We start from the raw sequence: 18734 nt of genomic DNA, 5'->3' as shown, positions 1-18734 counted from the left end.
GAAGTATAAAAACATAATTAGGAAGGCCAAAACACAATATGAAGAACAGCTGTCCAAAACTCAAAAAATAGCAAGTTACCTTTTAATTACATCAGAAGCCTGCTAAACTAACTTCTTCCCAAAATCATAAGGCTGTGTCTACATTGGCACCCTTTTCCATAAAAGGGATGCTAATGAGACACTCCAATGGAGCTGCCTACACACTCTGCTAAGCAGGGGAAGAAGACTGTTGCACTGTGCAAGGAGCAATGGCAGGGATCCATTTCTCAGTCGCTTCTTCCCTGAAAGCTGGTGTCCTCATCAAGTAGTGAAATGTCCGGTGGGGCTTTCTGGGACATTTCACTATTTGGTGGGGACACTGGGACAGAGCATTTAAATTTGGGACTGTCCCAGAAAATTCAGGATGCATGGTCGGCATAGCTGCAGGGCTTCTGTCCTCAGTATCAGTGAATTAAAGACACAAAGCTTCCTGGGGAGCAGGGGATATGCTGTCCCTTCCAAACTTGCAGCAATACTGACCAGATGTGATCCTATTCTTCCCCTTCTCTCTATTTCCCTTGTTCCCCCATCCCTTCCTTCAATCTCCCTCCAATCCTGTTCTGTTTCCTTCCCCCATTTCTCTGTCCTGCCCCCACTTTTCAGTTTCACTTTCATGTTTTCATTCCTCTCCTTCCTGGTTCCTCCTTTATCTTTGTCAGCACAAGCCAGCAGCTAGCAGGGTAAAGGGCAGAGAGAACCTGACCGTCATGGTCTCTGCAGCTACAGCAGGGGAATAACAAGAATCCACTTGCTTCATCTGCCTAGGGAATCTGACAGAGACGGTGATTCTAGCTTGTGGGCACAACTTCTGCAGAGCTTGCCTCACCCAGCACTGTGAGCAACGGGGAAGAGGGACACACCCGACCTGTCCCCAGTGTAGGGCCCTGTTCCAGAAAGAGTGGTTAAAAACCAACTCCCAGCTGAACAACATCGTACAGAAGCCAGGGAAAAGGCAAATGGAGGGCCTGTGTGAGAGACACCAGGAACATCTCAAACTCTTCTGTGAGGAGGATCAAACCCCCATCTGTTTGGTGTGCGACAGGTCCCGGGTGCACCGTGCCCACATGGTGGTGCCCATCGAGGAGGCTGCCCAGGAGTACAAGGTAGGAGACACTGCTGACTTTGCCTAATTAAAGCCCTGCAGGCCCCAGGTTTATCTCCTTCCCAATATACGGACAACTGTGCACAGCTGGCTGCTCTAAGGGAGGCAGCTAAATGAAAGGGGCCATAAGAAAAGATCTGGACTTTTTTTGCTCTGACACTGGAAATCTACACACCCTGACAGAGAGAACAGGGCTGGCTGCTTTCTGTGCACCTGTGGCCTGCCTGCTGGGGGAGGGGTGGCAAGAAGAGCCAAGCTCAATATCTGGGGGGTTCCCTTTCAACAATACAATACAAAACCGACTCGAGTCCTCATCCAATAACCTGGGAAAATTACACCCCACCCTGGGTACCTCTAACAGGCAGCACTTCCTCTCTCGCAAGTGTAACCCACGGCCCTAGTGTGGTTCACTGACCAATGCCATGGCACTTAGACCACTTACAGCAGCAGATAAGAACAAGAGACCTCTACAGCCATGGCTGTGACCCCAGTAGCTTTTAGTTCCAGAAATAGAGGCTCTTATACTAAGCTTCAGAGGTCCTAGGTTCAAATCCCCCCCCCCCAGTGGTGGTTACACAAGTGCAGAGCCTGAGGCCGCATCTAGGGACTGTGTTTGCACTTCTGCTTTTCTTGTGGAAGTGCAAACATGCTCTATCGGAAGCCCCTGTATTACTCCTTCCATGAGGAAGAAGGGGGCTTCCGAAAGAGGGCTTTTTCCCACCATTTGGCCCAGTCTAAACAGGCCAAATGTCAGAAGAGGCTTTTCCGACAAAAGTATCGGAAAAAGCTACATAAAGTGCAGAGCGCAATTTGCGTAGCTTTTTCTGATAAAGCCCCGTAGTCTAGACCTAGCCTCAGTGTAAAATCAGTGTGGGTTTCCTCCTTTCCCCAGGGTGCCCAACCTTAGCTCTGCTCCTGGCCTGCTATTAGTGACTGTCAGCTCTTGGGTGGGAGAGGGGAACGTCCTTGCTGAAGCAGGCTGGATGGAAATGCCGTCCCAGAAGTGAGATCAGCTCCAGGGAGCTCTTAGCAAAACAAACTCCCTGTGGAGCAGGGAGGAGCAAGTTACATCATGCCTAAAACTCTGGGGTGAGGGTGACCCCCTCCACTCAGGACAGGCTTAGCACAGTTCTGTTCCCCTTTACACACACACACACACACACACACACTAAAAACAACAACCCTGATGACAACTTGTCACTACCCCTGCACTCCAGTAGACTGTGCCCATGAAAGCTCATGATACTACTTATATTTTTGTTAGTCTCTAGGGGTACGTCTATACAGCATGGCTACTTCGGGATGCCAGAAGTATCCTGAAATAGCTACCCCGTGCTTAACAAGCCACCCATTTTTTCAAAATGTTTTTCAAAATAATGGACAGGCTATTTCAGCATCCTGGTAACCCTCACTCCACAAGGATTCAAGGCAACCAAAATAGCACATCTCAAAACAGTGCGTTATTTCAAAATTTGGCGCTGTGTGGATGCACCAAATTTTGACATACACTATTTCAAAACACAGTATAAATAAGATACACAATTTGCCATCTTGTTTTTCTGCTCCAGCCATAAGACCGCTACCCTTTGGAACCCAGTAAGTGGGGGGTGGGAGGGAAAACAGTGGGGGGTCCGGGTGGGCACCTGGGGGCTGGGACTGGTTGCTGAGTGTGTCGTAGGGCTGCCAGGTGTCCAGTATTTTCATCTAATGGCAGGGGAAAAAATCAGAAAATACCGGACATTTTAATTGCCCGGAATTTTCTGAATGTTTTTACCAGACAGGAAGCAAAAATACTGGACTGTCCAAGTCAATACCAGACACCTGGCAACCCTATGTCCACCTAGGCAGAATAGGTGTTGATGTAGATACAGCTTGGTTCTGAATCCTTTCCCCCTCCCCAGCTAGCTTCTGAATCCATTCCCCCTCCCCAGCTAGCTGTCAGGGGAGAGCTCATTTCAACCCTGCTTACACACCAGGGCTGTGTCTACATTGGCATCCCTTTCTGGAAAAGCGCCAGTGTAGATGCGATTTTCCGGAAAATAAGCCCTTTCAAGTAGGAATAAGGGATCTTCCGGAAAAGGGCTTATTTTCTGGAAAATCGCATCTACACTGGGGCTTTTCTCCGGCAAAAACCCCAAGCCGGAAAAAAGCGGCAGCCATGTAAATGCAAATGCTGTGGGGGATATTTAAATCCCCCACGGATTTGCAATTCCAAAGTGTCTCATTAGCATCCCTTTTCCTGAAAGGGATGCCAATGTAGACACAGCCCAGGACAATCAGGACTTTAATACATCCCTGAACATTAGTGGCACAGAAACCCTCAGCTGATATCTGCAGCCTGATCTCCTTTCTCTCTCCATATCCTGTTCTTTTGAGTCCATCAGCTCTTTCCTGTCTAGCAGCCCTGCCCCACCAACACTAACTCCTGCAACCATTCGTCCACGCATAGTTAGTAAGATGTGGGTTGCCATACAACATAGGTGCACCATGTATACACACCACAGTATCATGGTTGTCTGTGCTCTAACGTGATTCAGTTTGGGCAGCGCCAATGGGACGACACGGCTCTGGTATCCCAATTAAGGAAAACATCAGTGTTCTGATCCCCTCTCTGGGTGGGGCTGCATCTGTACTGGAGAGTGGGAGGCTGGGGACGAGATGTTGCTGAGGTTCCCTACTGTCACCCCCAGAAGAGTGGAGAGAGCATGGGCTAATGTTGGGCCTACTAGGGGCTGCAGTAGGGAGGGCGGGAAATGGCCTGAACTCCCCCAGGGACCAGACTCACTGACTGTCTCAGTTTAGTCTGAACTGTCCCAAATTTCTGCTCCAAGTCCCTCACCCAATGAGCTACTCCTCTGCCCCAAGATCTCCCAGGCCGTGTCTACACTACAGATGCTTGAGCTGTGCAGCCAAGTAACATGGGCATCCTAAATTTTAGGTTAAAACAAGGCCCCAGCCTCTGTGCTAACAGGGCTCAGAAACAGCCAGGCTGGGCAGGCACATCTCCATGACACTTGTTCTCTAGGATCCCAGCTTTCACTTCGTGTTAACCTGGGTCTCCTGATGCTCTGGTTGTGAAGAAAACCTGGGACCCTGACTCATGTGTGGGGATGCAGGGAACTGGGCACAGCAGCTCTGAGAGGTGAGACCTGCCCCAGACCTACAGTGAGGGTGTGCTCAGGTGCCCAGGGATGATCATTTAAATATCAACATTGTTCATCCCATTCTCCATGTGAGAGCAGAGAAGCCCAGCCCCATTTCCTGCCAGTGATGCTGCCTCCTTGTGCCACAGGAGAGTGCTGGAGGGAAGATACCAGCCCTTATTTTTTCCCCGGTGAAGAAGGGCCCAACCAGACAGCCCAGCAAAGCCCACATAGGGACTATGCCTAGACTGCAGGGCTCTTTCAGAAGAAGCTTTTACAGCAGAGGTCTTCCAAAAAAAACTTCTTCCAAAAGAGCGCATCCACACTGCCAAAGCGCATCGAAAAAGCGATCTGCTTTTTTGAAAGATAGCATCCACACTGAATGGATGCTCTCTCACATGTAAGCTGATTGCTTTGGATGGAGTGGCCACCAGGGTACCTGTGCTTTTTCCTCTTTTCTCAGAAGAGCTCCCTCTTCCCCGTACACACACGTCTTTTTCTGAAACAGCACTTTCGGAAAAAGGCTTTTACCATAGAATGAGGATTACCAATGTCAGAAAACCCTGACTTTCAATTTTCTTTCAAAAGAACATGATTGCAGTGTGGACGTAAGTGATATTTCAGAAAAAATGGCCGTTTTTCCAAAAAAAACTGTATAGTGTAGATATAACCAGGGAGCCAGGCTCAAGGAGCTACTTGAAACGAATCAGCAACACCAGCCTGCCCTGAACATTGTACCTGTGAACAGGCCCTGCTGTGTCCTTTTGGTGACTCACATGGGTGGAGGGTTTTTTTTGTGGGTGTAGCTTCAAAGTCCTGTGACCCTGGTCCCTCTGCCCTCTCCCCAGGCTGATCCCTGCTCAGTTAGGAAGCTGTTTTGCTGGATGCAAAGGCTGCTTCTCCTCCTGTCTCTCACCAGCCCCTGCTGGCCCCGTGGCTCAGGGTGTCCCTGCAGCAGCACCGCCGGGGTGTGAGAAGCTGCGGCCTGGGCCCCTGGGCAGGGACAGGAGAGAGCTTGAGGGCTCTGTGAAAAGAGTGAAATGGGGAGATCTGTGGATGGGGCTGAGAAAGGGGCTTGAGGGGGCTGCAGGATGACTTGGGGGCCTGGCACTGGTAAGAGGAATTGGGTCTGCCCCCACTCCCTCCAGCAGTGATGGCATGAGCTAGGGAAAGCAATGTGCCCCAGCAGCCTGCTCCACTCTGCCATCTCCCAGCTGGGTTACTCCATGTCACTGCAGTGTCAGGAAGCACCTCGGGAGTGTAGCGGGTTGGGCCGGGTTGCTCTACTTTGCACTGCCATGGCGGGCTCAGGGGGCCCCAAAACCTGCTGCCAGCACCAGGCTCCCCAGTAATCCCTGGGTCATGTTGCTTGAGGGAAAAGGCTTGCAGGAAGCGGTGTAAGGGGGTGGAGGAAGGGCAGGAAAAGGCGGAGTGGAGGAGAGGCAGGGTTTGGGGGAAGGGGTGAGAAGAGGTTGGGCAGAGCCTCGGGCAGAGGGAAGGTGTCCCCGATCCCACAGTCCCCTAGGGATGGTGCTGGGTTCTTGCTGTCACTGGCTGAAGGGACCGTTCAGCCACTTCTCCTCTGGCCTGTGCGCAGGGACATGGTACCTCAGCTGACACACCGGGACGGAGTTGCCCTGAGTGGCTGCAGGAGGCAGAGCTCCTGCTCAGAGCCGGGCATCTCTGCTCCCATGGTGTCTTTGGGGCTGGCAGAGCCGAGCGGCTGCCTCCTTCCAGGCTGGGTCCTGAGCGTGTGTGTGGAAGGCCGGTGTGTACAGCGCTCCCCGCCTGCTGGACAGGCAGATAACAGCTGTTTGTCTCCCATGATGCCCTTCAGGAGAAACTCCAGAGGGCCCTGGGCCCACTCAAGAAGGAGCTGACAAAGGCCCAGGTGCTGACATCTAAAGAGGAGAATAAAACCACAGAGTGGCAGGTGGGTGTCTGGGTGTCTCTCCCTGAGCCTTCCCCCCCAGCAGCACTCCCAGGGCTGAAAGGCCATGAAGCTCCAGGACGTGGCTGTGAACCTGTTCTGGGTGCTTGCCCTATGACACGGGCCTGGTGCCAGCAGCATCAGGATATGTCTCTGGTGGGGACCTCAGCCCAGCAGCATCCTGGCCCTTGTGCTCTCATAGGGGCACCCAAATCCCTCCCACAGACACCCTCTGCAGTCCCCTGTACATCTCTCCCATTCTATCTAATGCCACCTACAAAAACAGGCTGCAGTCTTACAAAGTCCCCTGGACAACCCTGCTATGGAACTGGCTCTATTAGCTCTGACTAAAAAACAAACCCTTTATGGTACCCTTTGAAGTAGTAACACTCCTTACAAACTTGACACTGATCTAACCTTTCCTGCTTCATGGGCAGAGGCCTCATCTGTAACTCAGCATCTGGCCTGTGGTTTCCTCTGTCTTTTCCTTTCTCCAGAGGAAAGTGCAGGAGAAGCGGGAGGTGATTGCAGGTGAATTTAACAAGCTGCACACGCTGCTGAAGGAGGAGGAGCAGCTGCTTCTGCAGAGGCTGGCGGAGGAAGAGAGGGAGACTCTGCAGAGGCTCCAGGAAAATGTCACCAAACTCTCCCAGCAAAGTGCATCTCTGCAGCAGCTGATCACAGAGATCAAGGGGAAGTGTCAGCAGCCAGCTGTGGAGCTGCTGAAGGTGAGACGGCATCAAAACGCTGCACCCAGCCAGAATCACAGCTCAGCATGTTCCGTGGGTTACTGACAAACAGAACCTCATGCCAAGGGCTCCATCAGTTCCAAACGTTACAGTTCCTGTGGGAGAGGGATTCTGGTCATGGAGCTCAAGGGAGGCCCTGGACAATTAAATGGTTGATATAAAATGATACCGAGCTAAACCCTTCCCTCCTCTGACTCAAGAGCATGGGGCCCAACATGCTTTACAAACAGCCATTCCAAGATGTGCAATGTTGGGACATGATCCCAAGGGGAGAATAGTGCAACGGAATTACTGTTTCACCTGCATAAAATGAACCATTGGAAAGCAAAATGCCTTACGAGATTTTAACCACAGTTAAGCCCAGTAAGGATGAGTCACTTTGGGTGCATCAAGACTACATGGCTCCGTCAACGGAGCCATGTAAACTAGTTTACTCGGCAGAGTCAAAGAAGCGGGGATTTAAATAATCCCTGCTTCATTTAAAAAAAATGGCCGCCGCACTGTGCTGACAATCAGCTGATCAGGCACCTCGCAGCGGTCTAGACACTGCAAGCCTTTGTCGACCGCTCCAGTATGCTTTGACCTTGCCATATCTAGACTGCCATGCTGTGCTGGATCAGCTGATTGGTGGCACAGCCCGGTGGCCATTTTTATTTTAATGAAGCGGGGATTATTTAAATCCCTGCTTCTTTGACTATGCCGAATAAACTACTTTACATGGCTCCATTGACGGAGCTATGTAGTCTAGATGAACCCTTTCTGGATGAAAGTACAGACTGGAAATTCACGGGTTTTGCACATGGCTGTAATTCAGAACATGGATTCTCTTTCTCTTTCCAGGATGTGAAGGCCACATTGAGCAGGTACGTGTCCAGTGCCCATTGCTCTGACCTACTTAGTAGCAGCTCTGCAGGGAGGTGTGCACAGAGCAGCCGAGTGATGCTGGGATGTTTTCTTCATAGGAGTGAAATTAGCAAACTCCAGGAACCAGAAGCCGTTTGCACTGACTTGAAGCACATGTATAAAATTTGTCTTGATATGAGGGAAGCTCTGAACAGATTTGCAGGTGAGTGGGAGCCCCTGGGACATTGAGCTGTTTTGTGTCGGGGGCTTGGGGTGGAGCCTGGGGCCCCAGGACATACAGGGACCTGTCTGGCAGGCTGGGAGCTGGGCGGTAGCTGGAGGCTGATGCGCTCAGTGCTGGGGAGTTTGCCTACTGCTCACACCCAGCTGCTGGCACTTGCTGGGGATCTGACCTAGTCCCATCACATTGGCCCTCCCTGGCTGGGTCAATGTCACTGACCAGGTGCTGGGATGCCTGGACTAGGCCATTGTACTGGGAGCTGCTGCACATACTAGTAAGGGGTAGGGTTGACAGGTGTCTGGTACTGACCCGGACGATCTGGGATTTTCACCTCCTGTCAGGTGGTAAAATTCAGAAAATACTGGACACCTAAAATGTCGGCTATTTTCTGATTTCCCCCCCACCCCGGCCAGGAGGCAAAAATCCTGGGTGCTTACTGGGTTCCACACAGGAAGTATCTGGCCCCGCACAGGGAGGAAAGATGGTGGGCAGCCTGTTAGGGCTAAAAAGCCTCACCACATGTTTTTCAAAAGAGGACACTGATTTTTTTGGGGGGGAGGGAAGTTTGGGGGGCTTCTTGCTAAACAACTCGGGGTCTTTTTTTTTTCTGTATTTTTTCTGAAAATACCTGGCAACCCTAGTAACGGATGATGTGGGCCATCCCTACAAATAGACACCATGTGCAGCTGTTTAGGGCACCACAAATCCTGAATCACCACATTAGGCTTGTGTACCAGCACAGGTGTCCAGCTCCATCTCCCAGCCAGTCTTCCCTGGTCTGTGCACAGCAAGACCATTCATAAGGGGGTGCAGGGCTTGGCACAACTCCTCTGCTCCATCCCACCTCATCCCAGTCCTTGCCCCAAGACCTGTCTCCTGAGTGTCACAGCCTGGAGGTTTAGTGGGGGGGGTCAGGCACTTGCACCAAGAGTCAGGGACCCCTTCCCATCAGTAGTGGCAGGAAATGGAGCAACATGGAGATAGACCACTCCACTCCATTGGCTCCCAGTTTCATCAGTCTGCTTCCCATCACTGGTGAGTTTGAGGGCAGTAGCACTTCTTTCCCTCCTCCCTTCCCCAGTGACCTTGCTCTACTTTCCACCATTGCCTGCCTTTAGGAAGGCCTGGCTTCCCTCACTGGGGATTGATAGGGATGGCCCTGTCTGTGGCTTTCTCTAGTCACTGGGTGGCCCCTGCTCAGCACTGCCACAGCCCCTGGCCAGCCGAGCTCTCTGGGCTAGGGAGAGGCTGGTCTGGCTGCTGTGTCCTGCCCTGGGCCGTGTGTTACTGGGGAGCAAGCTGAGCCCTACGGACCCCTCATCTGCTCAGCGTGAGGCTGGTCAGTGATTTGCTGAGTGTGGCTCTGTCACTGTCTGAGCCTCAGCTGTGTAATTTCAGAAACTATTTTCTGTAGGACTTTGCTACTTAGTGTGCATTGCACATGCCCTTGTGAACTCCCTCTCTAGTCCCAGGCTCCAGGCAGGTGGGACTGGCTGGGCTGGTTCTCCCTTACAGGAGCCTGTCACAAGTAGGCTGAGCACTGGCTCCACTTAAAGGACCAGCCCTCATTAGCCCCCACCCACCCACCCACGTTGACCTGCACCTAAATGCCCTCCCACCCACTGATGCCCACACATTCCCTTGGCTCTCCATTTGTCCCCAGTGACTTCCCCATCCCACACCTCACCACTGTCCTGCTGGCATATGGGTCTCCCCCACTTTGCCCCTGCTCCTTTCCTCACCTCCCTCCTCAGCCACCTTCCCTTTAGTGTCCCCCCAAATTCTGCCCCCTTCACACCACTCTCTAACCCAGGGCTGGGCTAAATACATCCCAGGGGCTGGATCCGGCCCACCAAGCCACCAGATCTGGCCTGCAGACCATCCTGCCGGGACCCTCAGTTGCCTGATTTAAAACCCAGTACCTGTGGTGCTCTGCTCTGTGGGACGGGGATAACTGTGAGATCTCTCCACCCCCAAGCCCAATCCTCAGCTCCTATTGGCCAGAGACAACTGGCCAATAGGAATTGACCCCAGACCCTCTCAGCTCCTAGAATCAATCAGCCAATAGGAGCTGAGAGCTTGGCCTGGGGGATAGGGGCAGTGCAAGTCTCTTCCCTCTCCTGGACCTTAGAGTCATGCGGGGAGAACTGCCTGCAGCACCCCCAAGGCACTGCAGGCTTAGGTAAGTGCCTCCAAGCCAGAGCCTGCCTCTGGCACCCCAACTCCCTCCCCCAGCTCACCATCCAAACCTCTACAGTCCCCTGCCCCTGGTCACAGCTCCCTCCCAGCCCCTCTACCTCCCTCCTCCAGGTCAGAATCCTCCCCTGCACAAAAATACCCTCCCGGGCACTGCATCCACACCCTCTGCACCCCCTTTGCCCCTTCTCCCAGGATACAGATCCCTCCCAGACTCTGCAACCCTGCCTAGAGCTCCTCCCCCAGCCAAAATCCTTTCCTGCTCCCCAATCCCCTGATCCAGGTCACATCCCCCTCCTTCACCCAAACTCCCTCTCCAACCCCACATCATCTCCTGCACCTCAGTCCCTTAACCCATGCACCCTTCTGCACCCAACCTCCATCCTAGACCCTGCACCTCCTCCACAGAAAAGTGCAGCCCTTGACCACTTTCCAAAATCTCTCCCTTTGTGACTGCCCTTTCCCTCTCCGTGGCCTTGGGGGTCTGCCCTCTGGCACCCACTCTCCCCCTCACCTCTTTGTCCCCGGGTCCCCTGCACTCTCTCCTGCCCCCAGGACCAGCTCCTCCTCCTGCCCCTCTGCTTCACTGGCATTTGTCCCTCTCATCACAACAGTGTCCCCTGGTGCAAGCCTCTGCTCTCTGTGCCTCACTGCCTGCCCCTTCTCTGCCCTCTTAGTCATGATGCCTCACACACACACACACACACACACACACACACACACACACACACACACACACACACACACACCACATCTCTTTCCTTTGGCACCAGCCCTGCCTCCCATGCTGAGTTCTAACCCCTCCCATCACCCATTCTGCCCCCTGCACATGCTCCTCTCCCCACCCCTTCAGTATTCTGGCACCTGCCCCTCCTCTACCCACTGGTGGCTGCCCCTGCCCCAACTAGCCCTTCTGCACTAGGCTCCTGCCTCTTCCTGTTCCCTGTCCCCACCCATTCACTCTCCCCATGGTTCTTGGCACCTGCCCCACTCCTCATTCCCCTGCCTCCAGCTCCTCTCTCCCCCCTTGAGTCCTCCGCCCCACTGGAGATTGCCAATTCCCTCACACCTCTTTGCACCCTGGTGCCTGCCTCTTCTCTGGCTGCATTGTGCCCCCAGGGATCTGCTCCATTCTTCTGAATTGGAGTCAACTGCTCTCCTCCCCCCTACAGTCTGCCCCTCCCTGTCTTCCTGATGCCCACTCCTCTTGCCCCACCCCATTGCCCTAGTGCCTTCACCTCCACCCCCTGCTCTGACTGACACCTTTCCACCCCCCCTCACTGCTTCTGCACTTCCTCTGCTCAGTCCCCTCACAGGCACAGGGCCCAAGACTCCCTGCAGGCAACTCCCCTCTCCACACCAGTGATTAATGGGAAGGCAGGTGAATTTCCCACTGATCCCAGAGACCCACCCCCTACCCCAGGCCCTGACTTTGTGACTCTCCCCAGTGAATGTGACTCTGGATCCAGACACGGCTCATCCCAAACTCGTCCTGTCTGAGGATCGGAAAAGTGTGAGATACGGGGACACGCGGCAAGATCGGCCTGACAAGCCTGAGAGATTTGATACTTGCCTCTGTGTGCTGGGTGCCGAGGGCTTTGCAGGTGGGAAGCGTTACTGGGAGGTGGAGGTGGGAGACAAGACAGCCTGGGACATGGGGGTCTGCAGGGAATCTGTGCACAGGAAGGGGAAGGTAGCATTTACACCTGATGACTACTGGAGACTCACACTGAGGGATGGGGAATACAAGGCCCTCATCTCCCCTTCTACTACCATCCCTGTAAGCACCAGGCCCAGCCGGGTGGGGATTTTCCTGGACTACCAGGCAGGTAAGGTCTCATTTTACAATGTGACTGACAGGTCCCATCTCTTCACCTTCACTGACATCTTCTCCGGGATGCTCCGCCCATATTTCAGTCCCTGTAACAACACTGAGGGTACAAATGTGGCTCCCCTGACAATCTGCCCTGCCCCAGCCCAGGAGGGAGGGAATCTCAATAAGGTGGAATGAGGTTGTCTGTTCCAGCTGCCCTGGCTCATGTTACAACAGGGGCTGCACCATGTGGGATCAGTGGGAGATGCTCTTATGTCACTGCCTTTGCTCTCGCTGCTGGGATAGAGCACCATGGGCAACTGCAGAGTGATCTGCAGTCAGTTTGGTGGGTCTTCACTAAACCTGTTATATCCATCTCCGGGATGGATTTAATTAATTTCAGTGCATGGATATGGGCTGCTGGGTAGATGTAGCCAGTGATCCCTGCAGCTCAGACTGTTTCCTCCCAGCACTGACTCCAGGCATGTTCCCATGGGGATAGTGCCAAAGGCATGGTCTGCCTTCCCTTCGCCCCTTTCCCTCCCAGTCTCCAGCCTCAGGCCTGTGAGTTGGGAGAGGGGGAGAGAATGAAGTAAGGGGTGAAGGCTACTGGAGTGTGGGGTGCAGAGACAGTATGGGGTGATGGCTGCTGGGGTGGAGTCAGCTGGCTGTGGGGGCAGCAGGTTGCAAGCTAGGGGGGCAGGAATAGAAGGTGCAGGGTTTCTGGGGCAGAGGACTTGAAGCTGCTGAGATGTGGCGTGCAGGGAGAAGATGTGTAAATGCAATGCGGGGCTAGCTGCTGTGGCCAGGTGTGGGGAAGGAACAGCAGCCAGAAGAGCAGAGCTGAGATGACGGAGGTGGAGGGGACTAATCAAGGGGGGAGGGAGAGAGGCCCCAAGAAGGAAGAGACCCTGACAGAAATTACAACTGCCCGCCTTTGTCATGTAAACAGACATATCCCAAAATAGCTACCCGGCATCTTAACAAAGCCACCCGTTATTTTGAAATATTTTTCAAAATAACAGATGCGCTATTTTAGCAGCTCCGCAAACCTCACTCCACAAGGGTTAAGGGATGTCTTGAAATACCATATTATTTCAAATTTTGGTGCTGTGTAGAAGTGCCAAATTTCAAAGTATGCTATTTTAAAATACAATTGAAATAAGAGCACAAATGGAGTATCTTATTTTGAGTTTAGGGTGTTGTGTAGACGCACCCTCTGCCCTGCAGACTCAGCTGGTCCCAACACACTGTAAAGCGGCGGTGAGGCAAGCTGGCAAAGTGGAGGAGGACCCCAGTTACAGGCCTGTGTGAGTGATGGGCCCAGACAAGGTAGCTGGAACCCCCCACTCATGGGAAGTAGTCCATGCAGATTATCTCCTCCTGTTTTCATAGACTATTTTATTCTGCCTTGTCACAAGTTTTCTGCCCATTTCCCTTGCCGAACCACTGGCTCAGGGCAGCAAATGGTGACGGAGACCTCTTCTGTAAGAATTTCTTACCCCTGTGAGATCTCAGTTTAACATATAGACAGAAATACACATGTTCTAATTTACAAAACGTTGTCACATGATGTAAATGATCCCTCACTGCTAGGATTATTTTTTTTTATTTTAAACTTGATGCAGTATGAACCTGTCAAATGCAATTACTCAGTTCTGAATATGCCATTTCTGGGAGAGTTCCCTGTACTTACCTTGGTTATTTAGAGCACAAAGAAAATAAAGTGTCTGAAAGAAATTAATCTAGATTGCTCTGGGTGTCGTCCAGCACCCTTCGGAAGTCTCTGTAGTAATGATTGACTGGCCTAAATTTCTTGAGTGAGATACATGTAGACGAAGCCACACATGAGGAGAGACACATAACACAACATTGGTCTTCTTCCTCTGCTGTGTGCATTCGTTCAGCACCTGGCACGCTGAGGTGGGGTCCCAGTAGGGCGCTCACATTGCTGGAGAGAGAAGGAGAAATGATGTCACTTAGCCCTGAAATAGACTGTGCTGAAGGGAAATATTCTCATTGGTGTGAGTGGACTTTGGCGAGGGGAAAGGCCGTGTTCAGTGGGAGCCTGGAGGTGTGGACTTTTCTCCTCTCTTGTCAGATTTGATAGGAACTGCAGCTCCAGGCATTGGGGGCTCAGAGTGGGCCCCAGGGGAGAAGGGAACTGCTAAATGGTCAATACAGCAACAAACCAGCCGCATATCCCAGAGGCAAATGGCAGCAACCAAGAGACCAACGAGCCACGTGTTCCAATGAGCAGCATGAGGCCACCGCTGCTTCTCTCCAGCTGCCGGCTGCATGGCCACCCCCTGCCCCTCTGGGGCCCTCTGACCTGTGCTCACTCTGCTCGCTGCCTTTAGCAAGTGGGGCTGGGTGCAGCCTGCCAGGGGGTGGGGCTGTGGGACACCAGAGCCCATGGGCAGTGCCCAGTGGCAGGGGAACCAGGAAACTTGGGGCAATTTGCTGGCCAAATGTCAGGATATTCTGCACAACTGAAGGGGTTGTGTGTTGGTAGGGCCTATGGTATGTGGAGAGCTGCTACCTGTGAGATTGTGCTACTTAGGGAGAATTTAAAGGCACTGAGTACGCTCAGTAACTCTGCTGAAGCCCCTGCCCTTTGCCCTGCACACTCTAGGTATAAGTATTTGCTGACTTCATTTTAAGGGGCTAAAGAGAGGTGGGGGATGAAAACTGACTGGCCGAGGGGTGGGGGTGAAGCGGATGTAGGCAGGGTTAGGATCAGTACTGGGGCAAACTCAGGGTTGGTGGGGAGAGGAGCTGCAGGTAAACTCCGCAACAGAGAGGGCAAAGCCCCAGTACAGGCAGGGCCACGGCAGGGGGGCTTTTTAATTTGCTCAAAGCTCCTTTTTAATAATTTATTCAAATCAGACTCAAGACTCCATGCAGGTGCTTCTGCTTTGAAATGCACAAGAGCCCCTGCTGGAGACTCTTCTACATTTCAAAGCTGGCATGCTGCACAGAGCCCGGGGTCAGCTGGGAAGTTGATTCCAGGCTCCATGCAGCGTTGTCACTTTGAAATGCCACATGGAGCCCGGGGTCAGCTGGGGAGTCCCCAGCTGATCCCAGGCTCCAAGCGGCGCTGCTGCTTTTAAGTCCCTTCCTTTCCTCTCCTCCCCCCCTTGCTGCCTCTAATAGAGGCAGTGGGGAAGGGGAGCGACTAGTCCTTTACATCCCTAGTCTGCAGAGCATGTAGCTCTGTAATTGGTAGAATTTTTAACAGTTACATGCTTACATTTTAGCCAGTGTTTACATCCTTAATATACAGCAGTTTGCACACCTCTGAGGAGGTGACCCAGATAATCAGCCCCCTGTCCTACCCTGCTTTGCCCAGACCCCGCACACTTACACTCTTAGGGTATGTCTACACTACAGCGCTAATTTGAACTAACTTAATTCGAATTAGTTAATTCGATCTAAGCTAATTCGAATTAGTGCATCTTGAATACTGTGTACAGATTTGGTCTCCTCACCTCAAAAAAGATATTTTGGCCTTAGAAAGGGTTCAGAAAAGGGCAACTACAATGATTAGGGATTTAGAACAGGTCCCATATGAAGAGAGGCTAAAGAGACTGGGACTTTTCAGCTTAAAAAAGAGGAGACTGAGGGGGGGATATGATAGAGGTCTATAAAATCATGAGTGGTGTGGAGAGGGTGAATAAAGAAAAGTTCTTCATTAGTCTTTCTATTATGGGAACTAGAGGACACCAAATGAAATGAATGGTCAGCAGGTTTAAAACTAATAAGCGAAAGTTCTTCTTCACACAGCACAGTCAACCTGTGGAACTCCTTGCCACAGGAGGCTATGAAGGCTAGAACTATAACAAAGTTTAAAGAGAAGTTAGATAAATTCATGGAGGTTGGGTCCATGGAGTGCTATTAGCCAGGGGATAGGAATGCTATCCCTGGCCTCTGTTTGTGGAAGGCTGGAGATGGAGGGCATGAGACAAATCACTTGGTCATTGTCTTTGGTCCATCCCTTCTGGGGTACCTGGTGTTGGCCGCTGTCGGCAGACAGGCTACTGGGCTAGATGGACCGTAGAATGAGGTTTGAATTAAGTTCAAACTAGTGGTTTGCATGTATAGACGCTATAAAAGTTAATTTGAACTAACTAATCTCAACTACCCACCCGGAGAAATAAAAAAGCAAATTGAAAGAGCCAGACGAATACCTAGAAACCATCTACTTCAAGACAGACCCAAGAAAACCAACAATAGAACACCACTTGTCATCACCTACAACCCCCAACTTAAACCTGTCCAACACATTATCAATAAATTACAGCCTATACTGGAACAGGATACCATACTCCAAGAGGCTCTGGGAGACAGACCCATAGTCTCCTATAGACAACCACCTAACCTCAAGATGATTCTTACCAACAACCACAGGACATACCATACTAATACCAACCCTGGTACCTTCCCTTGCAACAAACCCTGTTGCCAGCTTTGTCCGCATATTCATTCTGCTGATACCATTATTGGACCTAACCAAGTGAGTTATAAGATCAAGAACACATATTCCTGCGCATCCAGAAATATAATTTATGCTATCATGTGCCGAAAGTGTCCGTCTGCTATGTACATTGGACAAACGTCTCAGACACTTCACCAAAGGATTAATGCCCACAAAACAGATATCAGACAAGATCACAAAGAAAAAACTATTTCTTGCCATTTCAACCAGAAAGGACACTGTCTCAACGACTTCACCACCTGCGTTCTTCTACAAAGACCTTTTACATCTGCACTTGAAAGGGAATCCTCTGAACTGTCATTCATGTTAAAATTCGACACTCTCCGGGGGGGGGGGGGGCGGATTGAACAAAGACCCCAACTATCTTACCCATTACCAGGATAGCTTCCCCAATTATCACCTCTAATACCATTAGCTCACAGACATCTAACCTTCCCCACCTATAATTTCATTACCTCACAGATACTTACCTTCCTTCCTCCTCCCCCCCCCTTCGGCATCCCCCTTCTGTTCTGAAATGTGATTTGTCCTTTTCATATGTGTTCATTTTTTTTAATTGTATCCTTTGGTATATATGGTTGTGACTATTTTCTTCCACTATATGATCTGAGGAAGTGGGTCTGGCCCACGAAAGCTCATCATCTAATAAACCATCTTGTTAGTCTTTAAAGTGCTACATAGTCCTGCATTTTACTTCAGCTACACCAGACTAACACGGCTACATTTCTATTACTAACGGCTGTTAGTTCAAATTAACTTTGTAGTGTAGACATACCCTCAGACCCTGCACCTTCAGCCCCAACCCCCTCACCTATGAACCTCTCTGCCTTCCTTAGTTCCTCCAATTTGGAGCATCCACACTTGCCTTTTCGCACAAGCGCTGTAGCGTAAAAAGGAGTTATGCCTTGTAGAAGGCAGATTTCTGCCTCTAGCGGATTCCCTCGGGCAGTTTCACCACCCTGGGCTGGAGAAGAAACTATTTTCCTGCCTGCAAGGCCGAGATGGGGGTGGTGGAGATCCGGCCGGTCAAGTCGCTGCAGTGGCGGCTTCTGCAAACTCTGCTGGCTGGGCAACCTCCAGGGTTCAAACACAAGGAAGCAGAAGCAGCCCCCGCCCCCACTCCCGCTCCCGCTCCACGAGAGCCATTAACATTATGGGGGGGAGGTGCCCTGGTATCTGAAACCGCCCCCCGGCCAGCCAAGCGAGGTTTGCTCCAACGCACAAGCTCCCACCCCTGGCCCAGACATTAACCTGCCCCGTCACCTCCGCTCCTCGGCCGGCTCCTGGCGGGGACCCGGCCCGCGGCGGCACTCACGTGACTTCCGAGAACTCGCAGCAACACAAGGCAGGACGCGCGGCCGCGGGCTCTGCCCTCAGGTGGGTGGAGTCACGTGCGGGCTTCCCCTGCTCCGCGCGCGCCCCCCGCTTGTGTTCCAGCCTCTGCGCGCAGAGTGAGGGTAGCGGCGACTGCGCATGCTCCGCTCGGTAAGGCGCGAACTTCCAGACCAGCTGCTGGCGCCGTTCCAGCCCGGTGGGGGCGGTTCAGGGCCAAGCTGCCCGCACGGGCCCCGCTCCCATCGTGGGTCTGCCTGGCGTGCGGCAGGCTGGGTCCCCTTGGGTCGGCCGATTGGTGCATCTCGCTGCCAGGCAGTGGAAACAGCCGCAGGACGGTCTCTCCTCCCCTAGGACCCGTGCTGCGTTGTGACACCTGAGCTCTGGGCCCGCTCCAACCTCTCCCCGCTCCTTCCACCCAGCCCATGTTGGGGGAAGTTCCCTCTGCCCCTCCTTCCAGCCTCGCTCACAGCTGCGTTCCTGCCAGGGAGGGCACAAAAAGAGACGCAAAAAACCTGGCCCCAGCGTCAGCTTCCTCCTGCCCCTTCCCATGGGCGCCGTGTCTGCCAGGGGCTACTCTCTTCCCCTAAGCCTGCCTGCTCCTGCCCAAAGTGGGGGTGAAGGTCTTGGGAGACAAATCATAGCTACGTGGGGCACCTGGAACAGCACATTAAAATTCGGGACAGTCCCAGATTTTGGGGGCCATATGGTCAGCATATGCATAACTGGCAGGATAACTACTCTCTGAGAATGGTTATTAATGATTCATAATCCTGCTGGAAAGGCATAACAAGTGGGGTCCCATAGGGGTCTGTTTTGGGATTGGTTCTGTTGAATATCTTCATCAA

At 52.3% G+C, this 18734-nt stretch overlaps 1 protein-coding gene across 1 annotated transcript; it reads left to right on the top strand.

The window, feature by feature from the left end:
• Positions 1-552: 552 nt before the first annotated feature.
• Positions 553-13759, top strand: LOC106732943 (E3 ubiquitin-protein ligase TRIM39-like). Its single transcript, XM_075913206.1, has 5 exons — positions 553-1142; positions 6122-6217; positions 6712-6942; positions 7804-8029; positions 11692-13759. The coding sequence occupies exons 1-5, from the start codon at positions 996-998 to the stop codon at positions 12252-12254; spliced, it is 1263 nt and encodes a 420-aa protein (XP_075769321.1). The 5' UTR covers positions 553-995; the 3' UTR covers positions 12255-13759.
• Positions 13760-18734: the final 4975 nt, after the last annotated feature.

The sequence above is a fragment of the Pelodiscus sinensis genome, chromosome 31 (assembly GCF_049634645.1).
Source record: "Pelodiscus sinensis isolate JC-2024 chromosome 31, ASM4963464v1, whole genome shotgun sequence".
Lineage (NCBI taxonomy): Eukaryota > Metazoa > Chordata > Testudines > Trionychidae > Pelodiscus > Pelodiscus sinensis.
The sequence above is the reverse complement of the archived record's forward strand: the minus strand, read 5'-3'. Positions and strand labels throughout refer to the sequence as shown.